The following is a 22,540-nucleotide window of genomic DNA, read 5'->3' as shown; positions in this document are numbered from 1 at the left end:
GCCCAATATGTTATTCAGATTTTTGATTTTGGGCTTTATCTGGCTTAATACATGTCAATCTAATTTACTCATTTTCATTGCTGTCTAGGATCATATGCATAAGCCAGAGTTTACACTTTCATTCTCTAACTGAGCAAGCGTTATTTCATATTTATGTTTTGCAATTAAAACAGCACAGTATGGGCTTCCCTGGTGGTGCAGTGGTTGAGAGTCCACCTGCTGATGCAGGGGACACGGGTTCGTGCCCCTGTCTGGGAAGATCCCACATGCCACGGAGCGGCTGGGCCCGTGAACCATGGCCATTGAGCCTGCGTGTCCAGAGACTGTGCTCCGCAATGGGAGAGGCCACAACAGTGAGAGGCCCACATACTGCAAAAAACAAAACAAAACATAAAAAACAGTACAGTAGAGAAAACTTGGTACTTTCCTCCTTATGCTCAGGCGAGAAGGTTTCTAGTAGAGTCAAATGGACTTGAAATTGCTGAGTCACAAGGACTGTACATCTTTAACTCCGTTAGATCCTGTCAAATTGCTCCTGGAAGTAATTGCATCATCTGACCCTCAGAATAATTCCTGGTTCCTCCATGTTCCCCAGTATTTGCTATTACCAAACTTTTCAGCCTTTGCACATATGCTGGCTATGAGATGAATCCCCTTGGTGTTTTAACTTGCATCTTCCCAGTTACTAGTAACGTTGAGCATCTTTTCTTGTGTGTCTTGACATTTCTGGATCCTCTTTCATGAACCATGTGTTCTTATCCCTTGCCCATTTTCAATTGAGCTGTTTCTCTTTTTCTAATTGGCATGTAGGAGTTCTTTATATTTTGAACTCTTTTTCAGATAACTCACAGATCTCCATTTCTTTGGGGTCAGTTATTGGAGTATTATTTTGTTCCTTTAGTGGTATCACATTTCCTTACATTTTCATGTTTATGATTGGTTTGTACTGATGTCTGTGCATTTAAGGGTGCACTCACCTCTTCCATTCTTTTTGGACTGGCTACAGTAGTGAAAGACTTTCACTTGGAGGTAGCTTTAAAAGGCACCAGCTGGGTGGGATGCAGAATCCTTGGTTCCTGGGGAGGCACAGTGGCGTAGTCTCCATGCTGCTCCATTGGCAGACATTGCCATTGGCCAGACTGTGGGTGTCTTCTGTGGCCAAGGCTGCAGAGGACCTGCAGGTGGCAATGGCAGATAGGGCTATTGGAATCTTCAGAGGCTAAGGCTACTGGGGTCTTTCTGTTCTCACCCCTTATTTTTTTGCCCATGGGAGGGTGTTCTACCTGAGGAGATCCTTCTCAATGCCTGGTCTGGCATGCTGACACATAGAGCCCTCAGAGCTAATGCCCGAGGATCCAGTGCACATGGAACTAACACAGCACCTGGGTCCTGGAGCACAGGTGCACTTGCTGCAGCTATATCACTGGTTTCTAGGATGTGGGCATGTGTAGATATCCCATGGAACCAGTACCTGGGTCTCAGGGGCTCACCGCTGTGACTCTGGCTGGTAGGGAGAGGGCAGAATGCAGCAGTTCCACAAGCCATGGGATGACAAGGTACAATGGGGGCTTGAGCCCAGGGGCCAGGGTACAGTAGTAGCATAGCCTGGGGATGGTGGGTCAAAGTTTCAACTCTGGCCCCAGGGGGAAGTTGCAGGAGAGCAGTAACACAACTCTGGTAGTAGTCTGTTAAAGCTATGTGTTGGGATCCAGGGACCTGGGCACAGGGCAATGGCAGCACAGTGCTGGCAATGATGGTCAGAGCTGTGACCTGGAACCCAGGGGATGGGGCTCAGGGAAGTGGCTACCTAGTCCCAGCTATTATGTGTCACAGCCCTAACCTGAAACCTGAGGGGAGAGCTCAGGTCAGTGATAACACACCTGGGAATGATGTTTCAAAGCGTTGATCTGGGATGGGGGTTGGTGGAGAGCTCAGGGTAGAAGTAGCCTGGTTTCAGCAGTGATGGGCCAGAGACACAACCTGGAATCCAGAGTTCAGGGTTCAGGGCAGTGGAGTCCACCTCAGCAATGACAGTTCAGAGTCTTGACCTCGGATTGGGATGTGTGGCCCAGGGCAGCAGCCGCATCCCATGCAATGAAGACCCAGAGCCACAACCTGGAATGCAGTGGGTGGGTCCCAGATGGCAGCATCAGGACCCTGATAATGGAGGTCTAAGAGTGACTTGGGACCCAAGAGGTGGGGCTTAGGGCAATTTTAGCCCCACTGGCAATGATGATTCAGAGCCTTGTCCTGGAACCTGGTGGGTGGGACTCAGGGCAGCAGCAGCAAAGCCTGGATAATGGCAGCCATAGTGTGACTTATAACCAAGGAGGCTAGGCCAGGGCAGAAGAGGCTTTCCTGGTGAAGGTGGGACAAAGCCTTGACTGTGGCCAGGGGAGGGTGAAGAGCAGAGGCAGCTCCAATCTCGTATATGGCAAGATGCTGTGGCATCTGATTTCTAAGAGTGGGGCACAGCAGCAGCTGGGGACCCTGAGGGCAAGTCTCACCTCAGTGACAGCTCCAGGGAGTAGAGATGTAGAGGGGGCCACTCCATTTCATCAACTGACATCAGAATCAGGAAAGACTGTGGGAGACCTCTGTAGCAAAAGCTGCAAATGTCCACAGTGGTGAGGCTTTTTGCTGGGGTTCTCCTGCCCTCCTTCTCCCTGTGTGGTGAACTTCCTCAGAGGTGATTCTTCCAGGTGCAGAGCAGGTCCTGACTGGGAGATGAGGTGACATAGGTAGCATGCTTCCTGTACTTTTCTATGTGGCCATCCTTGATTTTTGAGCTCTTCAGGTTTTTGCTACTGCTTCTTTGTTTTCTAGAGCTTTCCCTTAGCTGTTTTCTTCAGTTTGTAGTTATTTATTGTTCTTATGGATTTGTGTGTGTGTGTGTGTGTGTGTGTGTGTGTGTGTGTGTGTGTGTGTAAGGGGGAGACGAGCTTTGAGACCTCTCCATCTTGTTGACATTACCTTCTGCATAGTAATTTTGGATTTTCTTTATTTTTAAAATCTGTTCTCCCCCAGGAGATATACAGTATTAGGGAAAATGCCATCCTTTTAATGAAGTAAATTTATCCTCTCTTTAGGTTGTTTTATGAACTGTATCAGCAACTCCACATCTGTGCCTCTTCTGCTTCCCCCTGACATAAACACATCAGGGTCCTTCCTCAATGTAGTTGAACTAATACTATTACTTATTACTTACCCTGAACTTAATCACTCGGTGAGCTTAACTTTTCCCATAGCATAGAAGTGCATGTCTTTCAAAGGTGTCTCATTACATTTTCAGGACTTTGGGGGAAAAGGAATGATCAACCTCAATGTATGTTGAGCCTTACCATTTACAAAGCAATTTTATGGTTTATTATCTTATTTACTTATTTCTTCCGAAAGCATTATAAGTTGGGGAATTATCTCTGTTTCACATGCAAGGAAATAGTTCACATGATCAGTTAGTGGCAGATTCAGGACTAAAACTCTGTTCATTTGACTCTAGTTCTTTGGATTTACCACTATTCCATTTTTAAGACTAAAAAAATGACTAAACTTGCCTAACCTATAGATACTGTATTAGTAACATCATTTTCATTTTAAATGATGCATTATTAATATCATATTTAGTCCAGCCAGTAATGACAGATATAAGGCAAAACAAGCATGGTTATTGCATCAGTCTCATCAACTTAATAAGCATGTGGCTTTAAACAATCCCTTTCTTTTGTTGGTGTCTTAGGTTGTCCATCTGTAAAATGAAGGGAAATAATTATATGGTCTCTAAGGTCCTCCATAATCCTGACATACTATGATTCTTTGTTGTTCCCCCAGACTATTTTGGATGGGTACAAACTACAGAATCTTCAGCTTGTTGCACTTCAGTTATTTAAGAAGAGAGAGTTCTAACTTGGGTTCTAGATTAAATAAGATTCCAGCTCCCCCTGCAATAATTGACCACAGAAGAAGAAAAATTTATCAGGAATCAAGTGCAAAATCATAGAGAAATCTATTGAAAATTGTTTTGGAATGATATTTTGCATTAATTTTTGACTTAAAATTTATTAGTGAAGAATGCTGCTATCAACACAGAGTCAGAAAGGGATGGAAATGCATCATCAAGGAAATTATTATTTCAGTAAGAGAGGCAGCACAGTATATTGGCTTTATATTCAGGAATTCTGGATCCAAATTTTAACTTTTCCATTAACAGTCAGTGTGGTTAAAACTTATGTTCAGGGACTTTACAGTTCCCATCTATAAATCCACCTGGAGTAGATATCTCTGAAGCCCTTTATAGCTTGCTATGACTCTGTGAGGATTCTACTTTTTATCCCCTTCCAGTAATCAAAAAATTGGCTTTTCATTCAATTCATAGACCTGTTTCCCAGAAATCAAACTAGGCTAACCAGGGTCAAGATTCCCTGCAGTGAGAGTTAAGGGAAAATGAGAAAGAGGTTTTCACAAAATCAGTTGAGCTCCTGTAGCCTCTCTCCCCACAGCCCATGTAAGATGGATTCAGAACATTGGTGATTAAGTCAAATGTGAGCCAAGACCTGACAGGGTGTCTGTTTTTATCTCTTCAGCATATTGATGTCAGTTAGCTCTGCACTACAGTTTCCTTCTTTCTTCCCCCTTCCAAATGAGGTATCTGTATCACTTGTGGTACTCTTCACTAAACCAGCCAATCACCTCTAGTCTTCACTGGTTTCCAGTGCTTCTTGACCAAAGCTTTCCTTATGGCTTTGGCTGATGGGGGTGCCAATATTTTGTTGTGACTATTTACATTTGAATTATGTATTCAAGTACATAAGCTACTATTTTACAAAAGAGAAAACAAATTTTGAATACTTCTAGATATTAAGTATTAAGTCTGGAAATTTTAATGCATTATTTAATATTGATACAACATATCAGTGAAGTTATTTTAATTTTAAAGATGAGAAGGCTATTACTAGAGGTGTTATGTGACTTGCTTAAGGTCACTCAACTAATAAATTCAAATTAATGTCTCCAGACTTTTTAGGCCTAGGTACCTTTTTCATTCCACGTGTATATATTTTATCATTTGAGTGTCTCAGAACACTTGTAAGCAGAGGAGCGATTACCTTGTTTAACCTTTTTTTCTGCTCTGTTTTTTTTCTATACACACACAGTTGATGCTCATTAAAGATGCATTGAACGATTATGTGAATTGAATTTGGTTTATGAACTAAGGAATTTGGATTCAAAATGACTTTTCAAAGTTTATCAGCCAGGGAGTGGCAGTTTAGAGTAAGAACTATTCAATTCAGATGTGCCTACTATTTTGGCAGGAAGACATATTGACTGCCTCTCAAGATTCCTTCTAACTGTTAACCTGTCTCTTATTGCCCCGATTAACTGGATGCTATGAATAGTTATTATATATCTATTAATGGCAACCTTCTGGGTCCAAAGTAAGAATGGGTAAAACTGAGACCTATAGGACTATAATTTGCTTAATTGTCTACTCCAAATCACGAATACAGCTGGCCCTAGGATGTAGGATTCCTGACTTCTAGATTATTACTTGATTCTACACCATGCTTCTTGACCCTTGGCAACAGCCATTTCCTTCACTATATCTCTCTTTCCCCAAAACTACCCAGGGCCTTTATTTCTAGTCCCGTCAAACCACACCAAGCCCCTCCTCATAAAGTGAAAGCATTAGTCACAGCCTCGGCCTGATTAGGTGATTAGTAAAGTGCCTACTGCTTGGAAAGGCTTGCAGAAGGCATCCACACTGGATAAGCAGAAGGTAGCTGAGGGTCTCTAGAAAATCAGAAAATTTGGATTATAGTTCTATCTCTGACCCTCACTAGCAATATGACTGTGGGCAAATTTGGTGTTCTCTCTGAGCTTATTTCCCCATGTATGAAATGAAAGAGATTAGGAATCTCTTAAGAGTTCTGGTAGCTTTAACATTTAATGGACTGCTATTGCTTTGTTGCCTTATCTCCATAGGGTGAGAGATAGGTAGATTACATGTAATTCAAAGGTCTTTCTGGGTCTGTTGTCCTGTGAACCTGTGTTTCTCTAGGCTAGAAAAGGGGTAAGTTAACAAAATTTTCCTTTTTTTTGGAGGCCCTTTTGTTCATGAAACAAAATGTGATAAATCAACTTTATGCCATGTATTATTCCCACAGATATCCTGTCCGAGATTTCTACTGGTGTTTCTCCACTGCTGGGTTGGGGCTGGACTGTATGTTTGGCTCATGCCAAAGTGCTTGCTGGTTTGGTTGTGGTACAAAGCTATTTAATTGGCCCAGTCTACTGATTGACATTTTCTTGAATTAAAGTGTTAGACATTTAATTGTTTGCTATTAAGAACTATTATTTTGTGTCTCTTTTTCTTCCACTGCCTCAGACTCTCTCCGAAGCATGCTCCAGATATTCCTGATGACAGCACCGACAACATCACTATATTCACCAGAATCTTGGATCGTCTTCTGGATGGCTATGACAACCGGCTGCGACCTGGGCTTGGAGGTCAGTTATTGTTTCAAGATCTTCTTGGCTACTGTCATCTAAAAAGATTCTTAAGGTACCTTCAATAGTGTCTTGATCAATGAGGTTAGTGTAAAGCTGAGTTTCTTCCCTCTGAGCACTGGAAATTAGTTCTAATCCTTCATTTCAATGGTCAATCTCTCTGGTCTGGTTTTGGAAGGTTCCAAATTTCACTTAGGTAAATGCATATAGGGTATTAAACCACAACATTTGGTCACACCCATTTCTGGTAATAAAATACCAATCCCTGCCTGGATGGCAGGTGTGTCCCAGGAACAGCTGGGAAACATGTCTTTGTTCTAAAAACCCTGAGCACATATCAGCCTGATATTCCAAAGAGGAGAAATCTGATGGCTAGATGGGATCTCAGTTTAGTATGATCAGCAATATGATCGCAATGAAGTAAATGCATTATAATACCTCATGGACCATATTGAAAGGGCAAGTATACCAATGTATTTATGTTTTTTCCTGAACCATTTGAGAATTAGATGCAGATATCATAACCCTTTATCCCTAAATACTTCAGTGTGTATTTTCTTAGAACAAAGAAGTTATTTTATAAAATTACAATGAAATTATAAATTCAGAAAATGTGACCTGACATAATACTATTTTCTAATCTGTAGTCCATATTCAAATTTTGCCAATTATCTACATTTATTATATGATATTCTATTGTAATAAAACCCTTTCCTTCTCTTTAGTTAATTAGGTAACTATCAGCATGAACAGATGGATTCTTATTTTATTCAATGAAATGTAATCCATTAATATTATTATATATTATTATCTATTTTGATTACAATGTTTGTTCATAATTCCCTGTGTTTGCTTGGTGGGAGCTTATTCAAGCTGACTTTTGATATATTCTCATTTTTGAGCACTTTTTGGCACAGTATATTCCAGACTTAACTTGTACTCTCCCTCATTCAGCCTTATAATCAATCATTTTTTCCAAGAAGAAACAGGATCTTTTTTTGTGGGAAATTATATTTAAAATCCAACTTCTGTGTGCTAGATATTTTCATTGCTACTGGGTGTCATTTGCTTCTAGGACCTTTCAGTGGACAGAATTGAGAAAATAGAAAATTACATATATACATATACACACACCTGTATATATTCATATCTATATACATATAGATATATATACAAATATGTGTATAAATGTAGACATATATGTGTATGTGCATGTGTAATGAGTCTATATTGATACCACTAATTCCAGTTGAACAAATTATTCTTCACTGATTTACTAATTTGTTTTATTCTACAATATACATAAAATAGTGAATAGTGTTGGAATTACTATACCTATACCACTATAATAAACTCACTTATTAATTAAAGTTAAAGATATGTTTGCATGGTCTTTTTTTGGTGTTGTTTGTTTTTAGATGAAGGCTATATGGCTGTTGCTTTAGTATAAATAATAGATTGGAACAGGGCAGTATTGGAGGAAGAGAAGACCAGTCAGAAATTGATTTCAGTTGTCCAGAATGAAGGTGATGATTGTGGGAATGTAGAGAATTTGGTGACTGATTAAATTATGGGATTAGGGGAAAGGGAGGAGAAAATGATAACCTCTAAGTTCCTGGTTTAGATGACTGAGTGGTGCCATTTTCTAAAATAAGGAATATTGGAGGAGGAACAGTAGTATTTTGTTTTATTCTCTTTCTTTTGGAGTTTGGTTGGAACAAAGAAGGTAGGGGAAGGAGGTGGCAATTAGTTGTAGACATTCAGAGTTTGAGTACCCATGAAAAATATGCATGGAGCCTTTTGCTCTGGCTAACATGGAGTAACAGGAACCAGATTTATCTTCTTAAAAGACAACTAAGAAATGAACAAACATAGTATATAGTAGTTATCAGAAATTGAACAAAGGCAGCACTGGACAGTGATTCTTGAAAGAAGTGAAACAAACAAGCTGAGCCGTAGGATTATATCACCTTACTGCCTCTATAAATTTCAGGCTGCAGTGTAGGGAGGGAGAATCCACATAGTGCCTGGTGGACTCCCTCAGTTGATGAGAAAGAGTTTTGAATTTGGGGTGGCCAAGATGGCTAAAATTTGTAGGGCAGAGAAGAAGCAAGAGGTGCATGGAGAAGTGAGAGTTGTGCAGAGGGAAAGATCCAGAAATCTGCTGAGAATTTCCCTCAAGTTTTCAGGTAAGTACTGCTCAGCTCATGCATATAAGGAAACAGCCCAAGGTTAAGGAAAGGACCACTGGACAACAGCAGATGGAATAATAGGGTTGGGAATAACTTGTGTTCCTACCAACCAGAGTGGAAAAACTTGCAACATATGGGGTTAGGGTAGGGTACTCAGAAGAATATGGCTTCAGTGGCATGGCAAAACCATCCCCAAACAAAGGCTGTTCTGGTCCCAACTAACAAAGCTTAAAAGCAAGCTTGAAAAGTAAATATCAAAATGTTTTCAGAACATTATCTCAGAACAAAGTTTAAGAATATTTACACAAGGTGAATGTACAATGGCTGGTATGTAGTCAAAAATTACCAGACATGTAAAGAAGCAAGAAAATACAACCCCAAAAGGCAGAATAACCAATCAATAAAAACAGAGGCATAAATGACACAGATTAATTAGTAGATAAGTATATTAAAATAGATATGTCTAAATTCCATATGTTCAAAAGTATAGGAAAATATGAGCATGTTGAGTAGAGACATGTAAGTTAAAAAAACAAAAACAAATTGAACTTCTAGGTATAAAAAGCACAATATCTGAGGTGAAATATATACCAGATGAGACTAACAACAGATTAGACACTGAGGAAGAAAAGATTGATGAGCTTGAAGACATAGCAATGGTAGCTAGCAAAAATGAAACACAGAGGGAAGAAAAGACTGAAAAAGTGAACAGGACATCAGTGCACTGTGGGATAGCTTCAAGTGGCCTAATATAAGTGTAACTGGATTATCTGAAGGGAGAGGCAGAAAATGTCTTTGAAGAAAATCTAGTCAAAAAATATTCTAAATTTGATGAAAATTATAATCTGCCCAAACCAAGTTCAACAAATAAGAAACATGAAGAAAATTATACCAAGGGAAATTATCAAATTGCTTAGAACTAGTGATAAAGAGAAAATCTTAAAAGCAAACATAGTGAAACAGAACATTTATATACACAGGGAAAATTTTAGAAAGACAGCAGGCTTCTTGTCAGAAACAGGGAAGCAAGAAGGTAGTTAGCAACAGCTTTAAAATACTAAAAATGTCAATCTAGAATTCTGTACCAGAGATAATATATTTTAAAAACATAGGTAAAATAAATACATTTTCTGACATATAGAGGCTAAAAAATTCATCACCAGCAGGTCTGTACTGCAAGAAATGTTAAGGGAAATGTGTCAGGCAGAAGGAAAATGATGCTAGATAGAAATATGGATCTATAGGACTTCCCTGTTAGTCCAGTGGTTAAAACTCCATGCTCCCAATGCAGGGTGCCCAGGTTCAATACTGGGTCAGGGAACTAGACCCCTCATGCCACAACTAAGAGCCCATATGCCAGAACTAAGACTCAGTGCAGCCGAATAGAATAGAATAGAACAAAATTAAAATAAATAAATAAGTAAATAAAATTAAAATGGATGTATAAAAAGGAAGGAAGAGCAACAAAAATGGAAAATATGTGGGTAAATATGTCTCTTTTTTTCTAGATATCTTTAATAAATAACTACCTAAAGCAAAAATAATAACATTGTATTGTGTGGTTTATAATGTATATGTGAGGAAAATGTATGACAACAATAGCACAAAGGCCAGAAGATGAAATGGAAATACACTGCACATGATGTGATATGATATTATTACTTGTAGGTAGATTGTAATAAATTAAGAATGTGCACTGTAGAACTTAAAAATTATAGCTAATAAAGCAAGAAAGTTTATAAAATCAATAGGAAGGCAGAAAAAGAGAAAAATGTAACAAAGAATAGATGAAACACATGGAAAACCAATAGCAACCATATTAATCATCACATTAAATATAAATAGTCTAAACATCTATTTTAAAAGGCAGAGATGGTCAAAATAGATAAAAAGAAAGACCCACAATTGGTCCCTGAGAGAAACCCACTTTAAAGACAGACAGAGAAAGACAAATATATGATATCGCTTATATGCAGAATCTAAAAAAAATGATACAAATGAACTTATTTACAAAACAGAAACAGACTCACAGACTTAGAGAACAAACTTAAGGTTTTGTACCAGGGGGAAAGGGTGGGGGAGAGGGATAGATTGGGAGTTTGGGATTGACATGTACACACTACTATATGTAAAATAGATAACCAATAAGGACCTACTGTATAGCACAGGGAACTCTGCTCAATATTCTGCAATAAATGAAATGGGAAAAGAATTTGAAAAAGAATAGATACATGTATATGTATAACTGAATCACCTTGCTGTACACCTGAAACTAACACAACATTGTTAATAAACTATGCTCCAATATAAAGAGAAAGAAAAGAGTACATAACAATCCTAAGTATTTATGCACCTAATCATAGACATGAAGCAAAAACAGGAAACTGAAAGGAAAAAGAGATGATCTATAATTATAGTTAGAGATTTTAACACTCCTCTCTCAATAAACAATATAACGAGTAGACAGAAAATAAGTAAATGTAGCAGAAAGAGGAACCATTGTCAACCAACTTGACTTAATTGTCATTTGTAGAACACTCCAACAAACAGCAGCAGAATACACCTTCTTTTCAACTGAACCTACAACATTTACCAAGATAGACCATATTCTTTGTTGTAAAAAATTAAAAGAATTCACAGTATACAAAGTATGTTCTCTGGCCAAAAGGAATAAAATTAGAAATTAAAAACAGATATATCTGGAAAATCTCCAAGTACTTGCAAACTAAATAATATACTTCTAAATAAAATATAAGTCAAAGAAGAACTCAAAAGAAAAATTTAAAACCTTTTCAATTAAACAAAATTAAAAACATGGTATAAAGTAGTGCTAAATTAAAGAAAACTTATAATACTAGATAACTGTTTTAGAAAAGACTAACCTTAAATCAAGTCCCCATGCCTGGGGTTGACAGCAGCTCCAGGTCTCCTCAGCTTGCCTTTTCCAGCATGGACCACTGCCCCATGAACCAGATCAAGGACACTTCAGGGCACAGTAACCTCAGCAGTGCCATGCCCAAGTTAGAGTCTAGATTCCATGAATGGGGGCTGGGAGGATGAAGGGATTTCCTACCTCTCAGCCAAACTTGCCCAGAATTTAGCCATAACAATAGGTAGCTTGCTCTAGGATGAGAAATGCTGGTGTCTTGCCGCTCCCAGGAAGATAGCCCTCTAAGTGGGAGCTGGGAGAAGAGAGAGGCCTGTGTTCTTTCTGGGCTGCACCAGTCTGGAGTACAGTTTCCTTCAGACTGATCTGGGAAGGGGGAGGGTGGGAACAATTCTTGTTTTAAATATTCTGGACTCTTGATTTCCTTACTGAGTTTTAGTTGATTTTCTTTAATAAATAGTTTACTTTTCTTTTGTTGTATGCCCTTAGGACCATTTCCAGAAACTTTAAATTGGAGTTTTTAAAATACATTTTGCAAATTTCACTGAGGAGCAAGTCTGCAGAGCTTGTCATGCTTTCATGCCAGAAATGGAATTTCTAGTAACATTTTTAAAAGATTTCATCAGATTATATACCTAGATGATTATGTCATATGAGAAGAAAGTTTTAATTCTTCCTGTGCTATATGGATGCACTGGTTTTTTTCTCTTATTTTAGTGCACTGACTAAACCTCACATATAATGTTGAACAGAAAAGATGAAAACAGACACCATTGTCTGTTTTTGATCTTACAGAGAAAGCTTCCAGTCTTTCACCATAAAGTATGATGTTAGGTGTAAGTTTTTCTTAGATGCATTTTATCAAGTTCAGGAAGTTCTCTTCTACTCTGGTTTTGAAAATTTTTAATGAGAATGAATATTGCAATTTTTCAAATGCTCTTACTGTGTCTATTGAGTTGATTCTATGACTTAAAAAATTTTTTTTAATATGGTGAATTACATTGATTTTCAAATGTTTAAACCAACCTTCATTCTCATGATAAATGCCACTTGTATATTAATTACTTTATATTATAGATAGGTTTGAGATCTGGTAGTATAAGTCCTCCAGCTTTGTTCTTCTTAAAGATTGTCTTGGCTATTCTTGGCCCTTTGCATTTCTAGATAACTTTTAGAATCAGCTTATCATTTTCTAATAAAATCTGGAATTGACTTTGCCTTGAGTCTATAGGTTAACTTGAGGAATTTAAAAAATTATAATACTAAACCTTCTAAATGATGAACATGATATATTTCTCCATTCATTTTGTTCTCCTTTAATTTCTCTCAATAATGTTTTGGCATTTTCATTTTGGTGGTCTTGCATATTTTTGATTAATCAATGCCTTGAGACTTGATTTTTATTTATTTATTCTTTTTTTATTTTTTATTTTTCGCGGTACACGGGCCTCTCACTGTTGTGGCCTCTCCCGTTGCGGAGCACAGGCTCCAGACATGCAGGCTCAGTGGCCATGTCTCATGGGCCCAGCCGCTCCGCGGCATGTGGGATCTTCCCAGACCGGGGCACGAACCCGTGTCCCCTGCATCGGACTCTCAACCACTGTGCCACCAGGGAAGCCCCTTGATTTTTATTTTTAAATTTTGTTACTGCTGTGTAGAAATATGATTGGTTTTATTATTTTTAAAAATTAATTTATTTTATTTATTTTTGGCTGCATTGGGTCTTTGTTGCTGTGCATGGGCTTTCTCTAGTTGTGGTGAGTGGAGGCTACTCTTCGTTGTGGTGCTCAGGCTTCTCATTGTGGTGGCTTCTCTTGTTGCGGAGCATGGGCTCTAGGCACCTGGGCTTCAGTAGTTGTGGCATGCAGGCTCAGTAGTTGTGGCTCTCGGGCTGTAGAGCGCAGGCTCAGTAGTTGTGGCACAAGGACTTTGTGGCTCTGTGGCGCATGGGATCTTTCCAGATGAGGGCTCGAACCTGTGTCCCCTGTATTGGCAGGGAGATTTGTAACCACTGCACCACCAGGGAAGCCCATGATTGGTTTTATATTTGCCTTTCTATCCAGAGACGTTGTTGTATTGACTTATTGATTTTAATAGTTTTCTATTGTTTCTTTTACATTCTCTTAATACATATTTATATCATTTAGCTTCACTTAGGTTTTTAATGCAGGACTACACAAATTCCTTGATATGTTAATGATAATTATGAATATATAGGATGAAGTTTTAGTATGTAGTCTTTGGTGACCATGGGACGTTTCTTCCCCCAAAACACCTATTAAGATCTCAGTTGGAATGTAAGTAACACATAGACCAGATTGGGAAATGCTGCTCTGGAGACCTCACTGGTTTATTAATATCCAACCTAAAGTGTGCTTTCTAGAAGTGAGCATAATACTCAGGATATGTTCTAGTTACCTCATGGTAAAACAGGGACTAATGTAGCCTAAAACAGAATTAGCCTACTTGGTGATGACATTACCCCCTTGGATTACTCTGAGCTTTTTATCAAGTAAAATCCACCAGATCTTTTTCTCATGACTATTGACCAGCCAATTGCCTCAATCCGATGTACTATGGCATTTATTTTTAAACATTAATGCATGATTTTCCCTATTTATCCTTATTAAATTTCATTCTATATGTTTAACTCTAATCATTTCAACCTACATAAAACTTTTGAAATCCTAAAAGTTCAGTGTATTACTATCACTTTTAGTTTTTTATTTTATTTTATTTTTTAACATCTTTATTGGAGTATAATTGCTTTACAATGGTGTGTTAGTTTCTGCTTTATAACAAAATGAATCAGTTATACATATACATATATCCCCATATCTCTTCCCTCTTGCGTCTCCCTCCCTCCCACCCTGCATATCCCAACCCTCTGCATGGTCACAAAGAATCGAGCTGACCTCCCTGTGCTATGTGGCTGCTTCCCACTAGCTCTCAATTTTACATTCGGTAGTGTATATTTCTCCATGCCACTCTCACACTTTGTCCCAGCTTACCCTTCACCCTACCCATACCCTCAAGTCTATTCTCTAGTAGGTCTGTGTCTTTATTCCCATCTAACCCCTAGGTTCTTCGTGACCATTTTTTTTTTTTTAGATTCCATATATATGTGTTAGCATACGGTATTTGTTCTTCTCTTTCTGACTCACTTCACTCTGTATGACAGACTCTAGGTCCATCCACCTCACTACAAATAACTCAATTTCGTTTCTTTTTATGGCTGAGTAATATTCCATTGTATATATGTGCCACATCTTCTTTATCCATTCATCTGTTGATGGACACTTAGGTTGCTTCCATGTCCTGGCTATTGTAAATAGAGCCACAATGAACATTGTGGTACATGACTCTTTTTGAATTATGTTTTTCTCAGGGTATATGCCCAGTAGTGGGATTGCTGGGTCGTATGGTAGTTCTATTTTTAGTTTTTTAAGGAACCTCCATGCTGTTCTCCATAGTGGCTGTATCAATTTATATTCCCACCAACAGTGCAAGAGGGTTCCTTTTTCTCCACACCCTCTCCAGCATTTATTGTTGTAGATTTTTTGATGATGGCCATTCTGACTGGTGTGAGATGATATCTCATTGTAGTTTTGATTTGCCTTTCTCTAATGATTAATGATGTTGAACATTCTTTCATGTGTTTGTTGGCAATCTGTATCTCTTCTTTGGAGAAATGTCTATTTAGGTCTTCTGCCCATTTTTGGACTGGGTTGTTTGTTTTTTTGATATTGAGCTGCATGAGCTGCTTGTAAATTTTGGAGATAAGTCCTTTGTCAGTTGCTTCATTTTCAAATATTTTCTCCCATTCTGAGGGTTGTCTTTTGGTCTTGTTTATGGTTTCCTTTGCTGTGCAAAAGCTTTTAAGTTTCATTAGGTCCCATTTGTTTATTTTTGGTTTTATTTCCATTTCTCTAGGAGGTGGGTCAAAAAGGATCTTGCTGTGATTTATGTCATAGAGTGTTCTGCCTATGTTTTCCTCTACGAGTTTGATAGTTTCTGGCCTTACATTTAGGTCTTTAAGCCATTTTGAGTTTATTTTTGTGTATGGTGTTAGGGAGTGTTCCAATTTCATTCTTTTACATGTAGCTGTCTAGTTTTCCCAGCACCACTTATTGAAGAGGCTGTCTTTTCTCCACTGTATATTCTTGCCTCCTTTATCAAAGATAAGGTGACCATATGTGTGTGGGTTTATCTCTGGGATTTCTATCCTGTTCCATTGATCTATATTTCTGATTTTGTGCCAGTACCATACTGTCTTGATTATTGTAGCTTTGTAGTGTAGTCTGAAGTCAGGGAGCCTGCTTCCTCCAGCTCCGTTTTTCTTTCTGAAGATTGCTTTGGCTATTTGGGGTCTTTTGTGTTTCCATACAAATTGTGAAATTTTTTGTTCTAGTTCTGTGAAAAATGCTAGTGGTAGTTTGAAAGTGAAATAAGAAAACACTCCCATTTACCATTGCAACAAAAAGAATAAAATATCTAAGAATAAACCTACCTAAGGAGATAAAAGACCTGTATGCAGAAAATTATAAGACACTGATGAAAGAAATTAAAGATGATACAAACAGATGGAGATATATACCATGTTCTTGGATTGGAAGACTCAACATTGTGAAAATGACTATACCACCCAAAGCAATCTACAGATTCAATGCAATCCCTATCAAACTACCACTGGCATTTTTCACAGAACTAGTACTATCACTTTTAGCTTCATGCTATCTCCATACTTGAATCAGCATGCCTCTTATGTTTTTAGATTTTATTGAGGTATAATTAACAAATAAAATTGTAGGATTTAAGTATACCACATGATGGTTTGATATGTGTATACAGTGAGAAAGGATACCCCTCAGCAAGTCAACATATCCATTACCTCATATATTTGTTTTTTTTGGGGGGGTGAGAATATTAAATTCTACTCTCTTAATAAATGTCTTTTTTATGTGAAGAAACTTTTAAAAAATTGAACTATTGCCAATTTACAATTTTATATTATTGTTTCAGGTTTACCAAATCATGATTCAATATTTTTGTTAATTACACTCCATTTATTATAAAATATTGGCTTTATTCCCTGTGCTATACAATATATCCTTACAGGTTTTTAAATTTTATACATAGTAGCTTCTACTTCTTAATCCCTTACACCATCTTGCCATTTCCCCCTTCCCTCTCCCCACTGTTAACCACTAGTTCTCTATATCTTGGAGTCTGTTTCTGTTTTGTTTTATACATTTGTTTATTGTATTTTTTAGATCCCACGTATAGTGATAACATAGACGACTTGTCTCTGCCTGACTTACTTCACTAAGCATAATGCCCTCCAGGTCCATCCATGTTGTTGCAAATGGAAAAATTTCATTCTGTTTTATGGCTGAGTAGTAATCCAGTGTATGCATGTGCACGTGTGTGTGTGTGTGTGTGTGTGTGCGCGTGTGCATAGGTATATATATGTATATATAGTGTATACATATATATGTACACATACCACAACTTCTTTATCCATTTATCTGTTGATGGGCACTTAGGTTATTTCCATATATTGGCTATTGTAAATAATGCTGCTATGAACATTGGGGTACATATATCTTCTCAAATCAGTATTTTCGCTTTCTAAGTGTATATACCAAGGAGTGGAATTTCTGGATTATATGGTTGTTCTATTTTAGTTTTTTTTTTTTTTGAGGTACTTCCATACTGTTTTCTACAGTTGCTACACCAATTTATATTCCCACCAACAGTGTAGGAGAGTTCCCGTTTCTGCACATCCTTACAAACATTTGTTAATTGTGGTCTTTTTGATGATAGCCATTCTGATAGGTGTGAAATAATATCTCATTGTGGTTTTGATTTGCATTTCTCTGATGTTTAGCAAAGTTGAGCATCTTTTCAAGTGCCTGTTGGCCACCTGTATGTCTTCTTTGGGAAAATGTCTATTCAGGTCTTCTGCCCATTTTATAATTGAGGGGTTTTTTTGTTTGATACTGAGCTTTTAAGAACTGTTTGTATATTTGTGATATTAACCCCTTGTTGGTCATATAATTTGCAAATGTTTTCTGCCATTCTGTAACCTGTCTTTCATTTTGTTAATAGTTTCCCTTGCTGTGCTAAAGCTTTAAAGTTTAATCGTCCCATTTATTAATTTTTGCTTTTGTTTCCTTTGCCTGAGGAAGCAGATCAAAAAAATATTTCTATAATTTATGTCAAAGACTGTTCTGCCTATGTTCTCTCCTGGGCGTTTTATGGTTCAGGTCTTACATTTAGGTCTTTAACTCACTTTGGGTTTATTTTTGTATATTATTTGAGAAAAATATTCTAATGTCATTCTTTTACATGTTTCTGTCCAGTTTTCCCAGCACCACTTATTGAAGAGACTGTATTTTCCCCAATGTATATTTTTGCCTGTTTGGTCATAGGTTAATTGACCATAAGTGTGTGGGTTTATTTCTGGGCTCTCTGTTCTATTCCATTGATCTAATTGTCTGTTTTTATGCCACTACAATACTGTTTTGATTACTGTAGCTTTGTAGTATAGTTTGAAGTCAGGGAACATGATACCTCCAGCTTTGTTCTTTGTTATCAAGATTGCTTTGACTATTCAGGGTCTTTTGGTATTCTATATAAATTTTAGGATTATTTGTCCTAGTTTGTGCATTCTGATAGGGATTGCATTAAATCTATAGATTGTTTGGGGTAGTATGGATATTTTAACAATATTAATTATTCTAATCCATGATCATGGGATATCTTTCCATTTCTTTGTATCATCTTCAATTTCCTTCATCAGTGTTTTATAGTTTTCAAAGTATAGGTCTTTCACCTCCTTAGTTAAGTTTATTATTATTATTTTTTTGGTATTTTTGGTGTGATTTTTAAAGGGAATTGTTTTCTTGCTTTCTCTTTCTGATATTTCTTTATTAGAAAAGTAACAGATTTCTGTTTATTAATCTTGTATCCTGCAAATTTACTGAATTACTTTATTGATTCTCATGTTTTTTTTGTGGAGACATTAGCATTTTCTATGTATAGTATCATGTCATCTGCAAATAGTGACAGTTTCACATCTTTGCTTCCAATTTGGTTGTCTTTTATTTCTTTTCTTGTCTGCTTGCTGTGGCTAGGACTTCCAATACTAAGTTAAATAGAAGTGGTGAGAGTGGGCATCCTTGTCATGTTCCTGAGTTTAAAGGAAAAGCTTTCAGTTGAGCATGACGTTAGCTGTGGGCTTCTCATAAGTGGCCTTTATTATATTGAGATATGTCCCCTCTATACCAACTTTAATGAGAGTTTTTAGCATGAATGGATGTTGAATTTTGTCAAATTCTATTTCTGCATCTATTGAGATGATAATGTGATTTTTATCATTTTGTTAATGTGATATATCATATTGACTGATTTATGGATATTGAATCATCCTTATATCCTTGAAATAAATCACACTTGATCATGGTGTCTGATCCTTTTCACAAATTGTTGAATTTGGTTTGCTAATATTTTGTTGAGGATGTTTGCATCTATATTCATCAGATTTATAGGCCTTTAATTTTCTTTTTTTGTAGTGTTTCATGATAATGGTGGCCTCATATAATGAGTTTTGGAGTGTTCCCTCCTCTTCAATTTTTGGGAATAATTTGAGAAGAATAGGTATTAGCTTTTCTTTACATGTTTGAAAGAATTCCCCTGTGAAGCTGTCAGTTCTTAGAATTTTGTTTTATGGAAGTTTTTGATTACTAATTCAATTTCAATACTAGTGATCAGTCTATTCAGATTGTCAGTTTCTTCCTGATTCAGTCTTGTAAGATTGTATGTTCCTAGAAATTTGTCCTTTTCTTCTGGGTTGTCCAATTTGTTGGTACATAACTGCTCATAGTATTCTCTTATGATATTTTGTGTCTTTGAGACATAAGGTATAATTTCTCCTCTGTCATTTCTAGTTTTGTTTATTTGAGTCCTTTCTCTATTTTTCTTAATGAGCCTGGCTAAAATGCATATCAATTTTGTTTATTTTTTCAAAATAACAGCTCTTGGTTTCATTGATCTTTTCTTGTCTTTTTTGGTCCCTCTTTTATTTATTTCCATTCTGATCTTTATTATTTCCTTCCTTCTGCTGACTTTGGGCTTTATTCTTCCTTTTCTAATTACTTTATATGGTAGGTTATGTTGTTTATTTGAAATTTTTCTTCTTTCTTGAGGTAGGCCTGTACTGCTATAAATTTCCCTCTTAGAACTGCTTTTGGTGCTTTCCATAGATTTTAGTAAGATGTGTTTTTATTTTTATTTTTCTCAAAGTATTTTCTCATTTCCTCTTTGATTTCTTTGTTGACCCATTAGTTCTTTAGTAACATGTTTAGTCTCTACTTGTTTATGTTTTTCCCATTTTTTTCCTGTAATTGATTTCTAGTTTCATACAGTTGTGGTCAGAAAAAAATGCTTGATATAATTTCTATCCTCTTAAGTTTGTTGAGACTTGTTTTGTGGCATGTGATCTATCCTAGTAATCTTCCAAGTGTACTTGAAAAGAAAGAATATTCTGCTATTTTTAGATGGAAGGTCCTGTATATATCTAAGTCCAACTGGACTAATATATCACTTAAGGCAACTTTTCCTTATTGGTTTTCTGTCTGGATGATCAGTCCATTGATGTAAGTGGGGTGTTACTATTATTGTATAATTTTCAGTTTCTCCCTTTATGTCTGTTAGTATTTGCTTTATATATTTAGGTGCTCCTATATTAGGTGAATATATGTTAACAAATGTTACATTCTCTTTTTGTAGTGACACCTTTATCATTATATAATGCCGTCCTTTGTCTTTTGTTATAGACTTTGTTTGATATTAGTATTGCTACCCCAGATTTGTCTGATATTAGTATTGCTACCCCAGATTTCTTTTCACCTCTGTTTGCATGGAATATCATTTTACATCCCTTCACTTTCAGTCTCCGTGTGTCTTTAGCTCTGAAGTGTGTCTCTTATAGGCAGCAAATAGATGGATCTTGTTCTTATGTCCAATTGGCCCGGCCACCCTATGTCTTTGATTGGAGCATTTAGTTCATTGACATTTAAAATGAACATTGATAGGTATGTACTTACTGCCATTTTGTTACTTGTTTTCTGATTGTGTTTGTAATTCTTTTCTGTTCTTATTTTAGTCTTTTTTCTTGTGGTTTGATGATTTTCTTTAGTGGTATGCTTGTGTTCCTTTCTTTCTAGTTTTTGTGAAGGTTTTAAATTTCTGTTTACCATACAGTTCATATGTGTTGACTTATATCTACATGTTTTAAACTGATAATCATTTAATTTCAAACACATTCTAAAAACTCTATATTTTTTACTCCCCTCCCCACGTTTTGTGTTTTTGACGTCATATTTTACATCTTCATGTTTATCCGTTAACAGTTTTTTTTGTAGTTATATTTAATTTTACAATATTTGGCTTTTAATCTTCATACTAGCTTATTTAAGTGGTTGATCCATAGCCTTTACTATTTATTTGCCTTTAGTATTCGGATATTCTTTCCTGTAAATTCTTACTTCTTGTAGCTTTACCTTTCCCACTTAGAGAAGACCTTTAAACATTTCTTTTAAGGTCGGTTTAGTAGTGATGAACTCTTTTAGTTTTTGCCTGTCCAGGAAATTCTTTATCTTTCCTTCAATTCTGAATGATAACCTTGCTAGTTAGAGTATCCTAGTTTGTAGGGTTTTTTTTTTTTTTTTGCGGTATGCAGGCCTCTCACCACTGCGGCCTCTCCTGTTGCGGAGCACAGGCTCCAGATGCGCAGGCCCAGTGGCCATGGCTCACAGGCCCAGCTGCTCCGCGGCATGTGGGATCCCCCCAGACCGGGGTACGAACCCGTGTCCCCATCGGCCGGTGGACCCTCAACCACTGTGCCACTAGGGAAGCCCTGTAGGGTTTTTTTCTTTTAGAAGTTGAAATATATCATGCCACTCCCTTCTGGTCTGCAAAGTTTCTGCTGAAAAATCAGCTGATGGCCTTATGTGGGTTCCCTTGTATGTGACTCTTTGTTTTTCTCTTGGTGCCTTTAAAATTCTCTCCATATATTTAGCTTTTGCCCTTTTAATTATGATATGTCTTTTGTGTGTCTCTTGGGTTCATCTTGTTTGGGACTCTGTGCGTCCTTTACCTGGATATCTGTTTCCTCTTCAGGTTAGAGAAATTTTCAGCCATGATTTCATCAAATACATTTTCTACCCCTTTCTCTCTCTCTCCTTCTTCTGGGAACCCTATAATGTAAATGTTAGTATGCTTGATGTTGTCCCAGAGGTGCCTTAAGTTATCCTCATTTTCTTTTTTTTTCTTTTTTTTTCTTTTTTTTCTGGTACGCAGGCCTCTCACTGTTGTGGCCTCTCCCGTTGTGGAGCACAGGCTCCGGACGTGCTGACTCAGCTCAGCGGCCATGGCTCACGGGCCCAGCCGCTCTGCGGCATGTGGGATCTTCCCGGACTGGGGCATGAACCCGTGTCCCCTGCATTGGCAGGCGGACTCTCAACCACTGCGCCACCAGGGAAGACCCTATCCTCATTTTCTTAAATTTGTTTTTCTTTTTGCTGTTCTGATTGGGTGATTTCCACTGTTCTACCTTCCAGATCAATTATGCTTTCTTCTGTATCACCAAGTCTGCTGTCAATTCCTTCTAGTGTGTTTTTCCTTTCAGTTACTGTATTATTCAGCTCTGACTGGTTCTTTTTTATATTTTCCAGTTTTTGTTGAAGATCTCACTCTGGTCATGTATTCTTTTTCAAGTTCAGTTAGCATTCTTATTACTATTGGTTTGAACTGTTTATCAGGTAAATTATTTATCTCTGTTTCATTAGGGTTTTCTTTTTTCAGGGTTTTATCTTGTTCTTTCATTTGAAACATATTCCACTGTCTTCTCATTTTGTTTAACTTTCTTTGTTTGTCTCTATGAAATTAGGTG

At 37.2% G+C, this 22,540-nt stretch overlaps 1 protein-coding gene across 2 annotated transcripts in view; it reads left to right on the top strand.

Moving 5' to 3' along the window:
• The window catches only part of GABRA3 (gamma-aminobutyric acid type A receptor alpha3 subunit), a 153,961-nt gene that overhangs the window by 21,447 nt on the left and 109,974 nt on the right, over nucleotides 1-22,540 (top strand). For both annotated transcript variants that reach the window (XM_029240645.1, XM_029240646.1), the window contains exon 2: nucleotides 6,383-6,504. In XM_029240645.1, coding sequence (XP_029096478.1) covers nucleotides 6,383-6,504 — 122 coding nt within the window. The remainder of the gene's footprint in view (nucleotides 1-6,382; nucleotides 6,505-22,540) is intronic.

The sequence above is a fragment of the Monodon monoceros genome, unplaced genomic scaffold, assembly GCF_005190385.1.
Source record: "Monodon monoceros isolate NGI ecotype Baffin Bay Population unplaced genomic scaffold, NGI_Narwhal_1 Super_Scaffold_22, whole genome shotgun sequence".
NCBI classification, from domain to species: domain Eukaryota; kingdom Metazoa; phylum Chordata; class Mammalia; order Artiodactyla; family Monodontidae; genus Monodon; species Monodon monoceros.
Note: the sequence above shows the minus strand (reverse complement) of the source record. Positions and strands in the feature narration are given on the sequence as shown.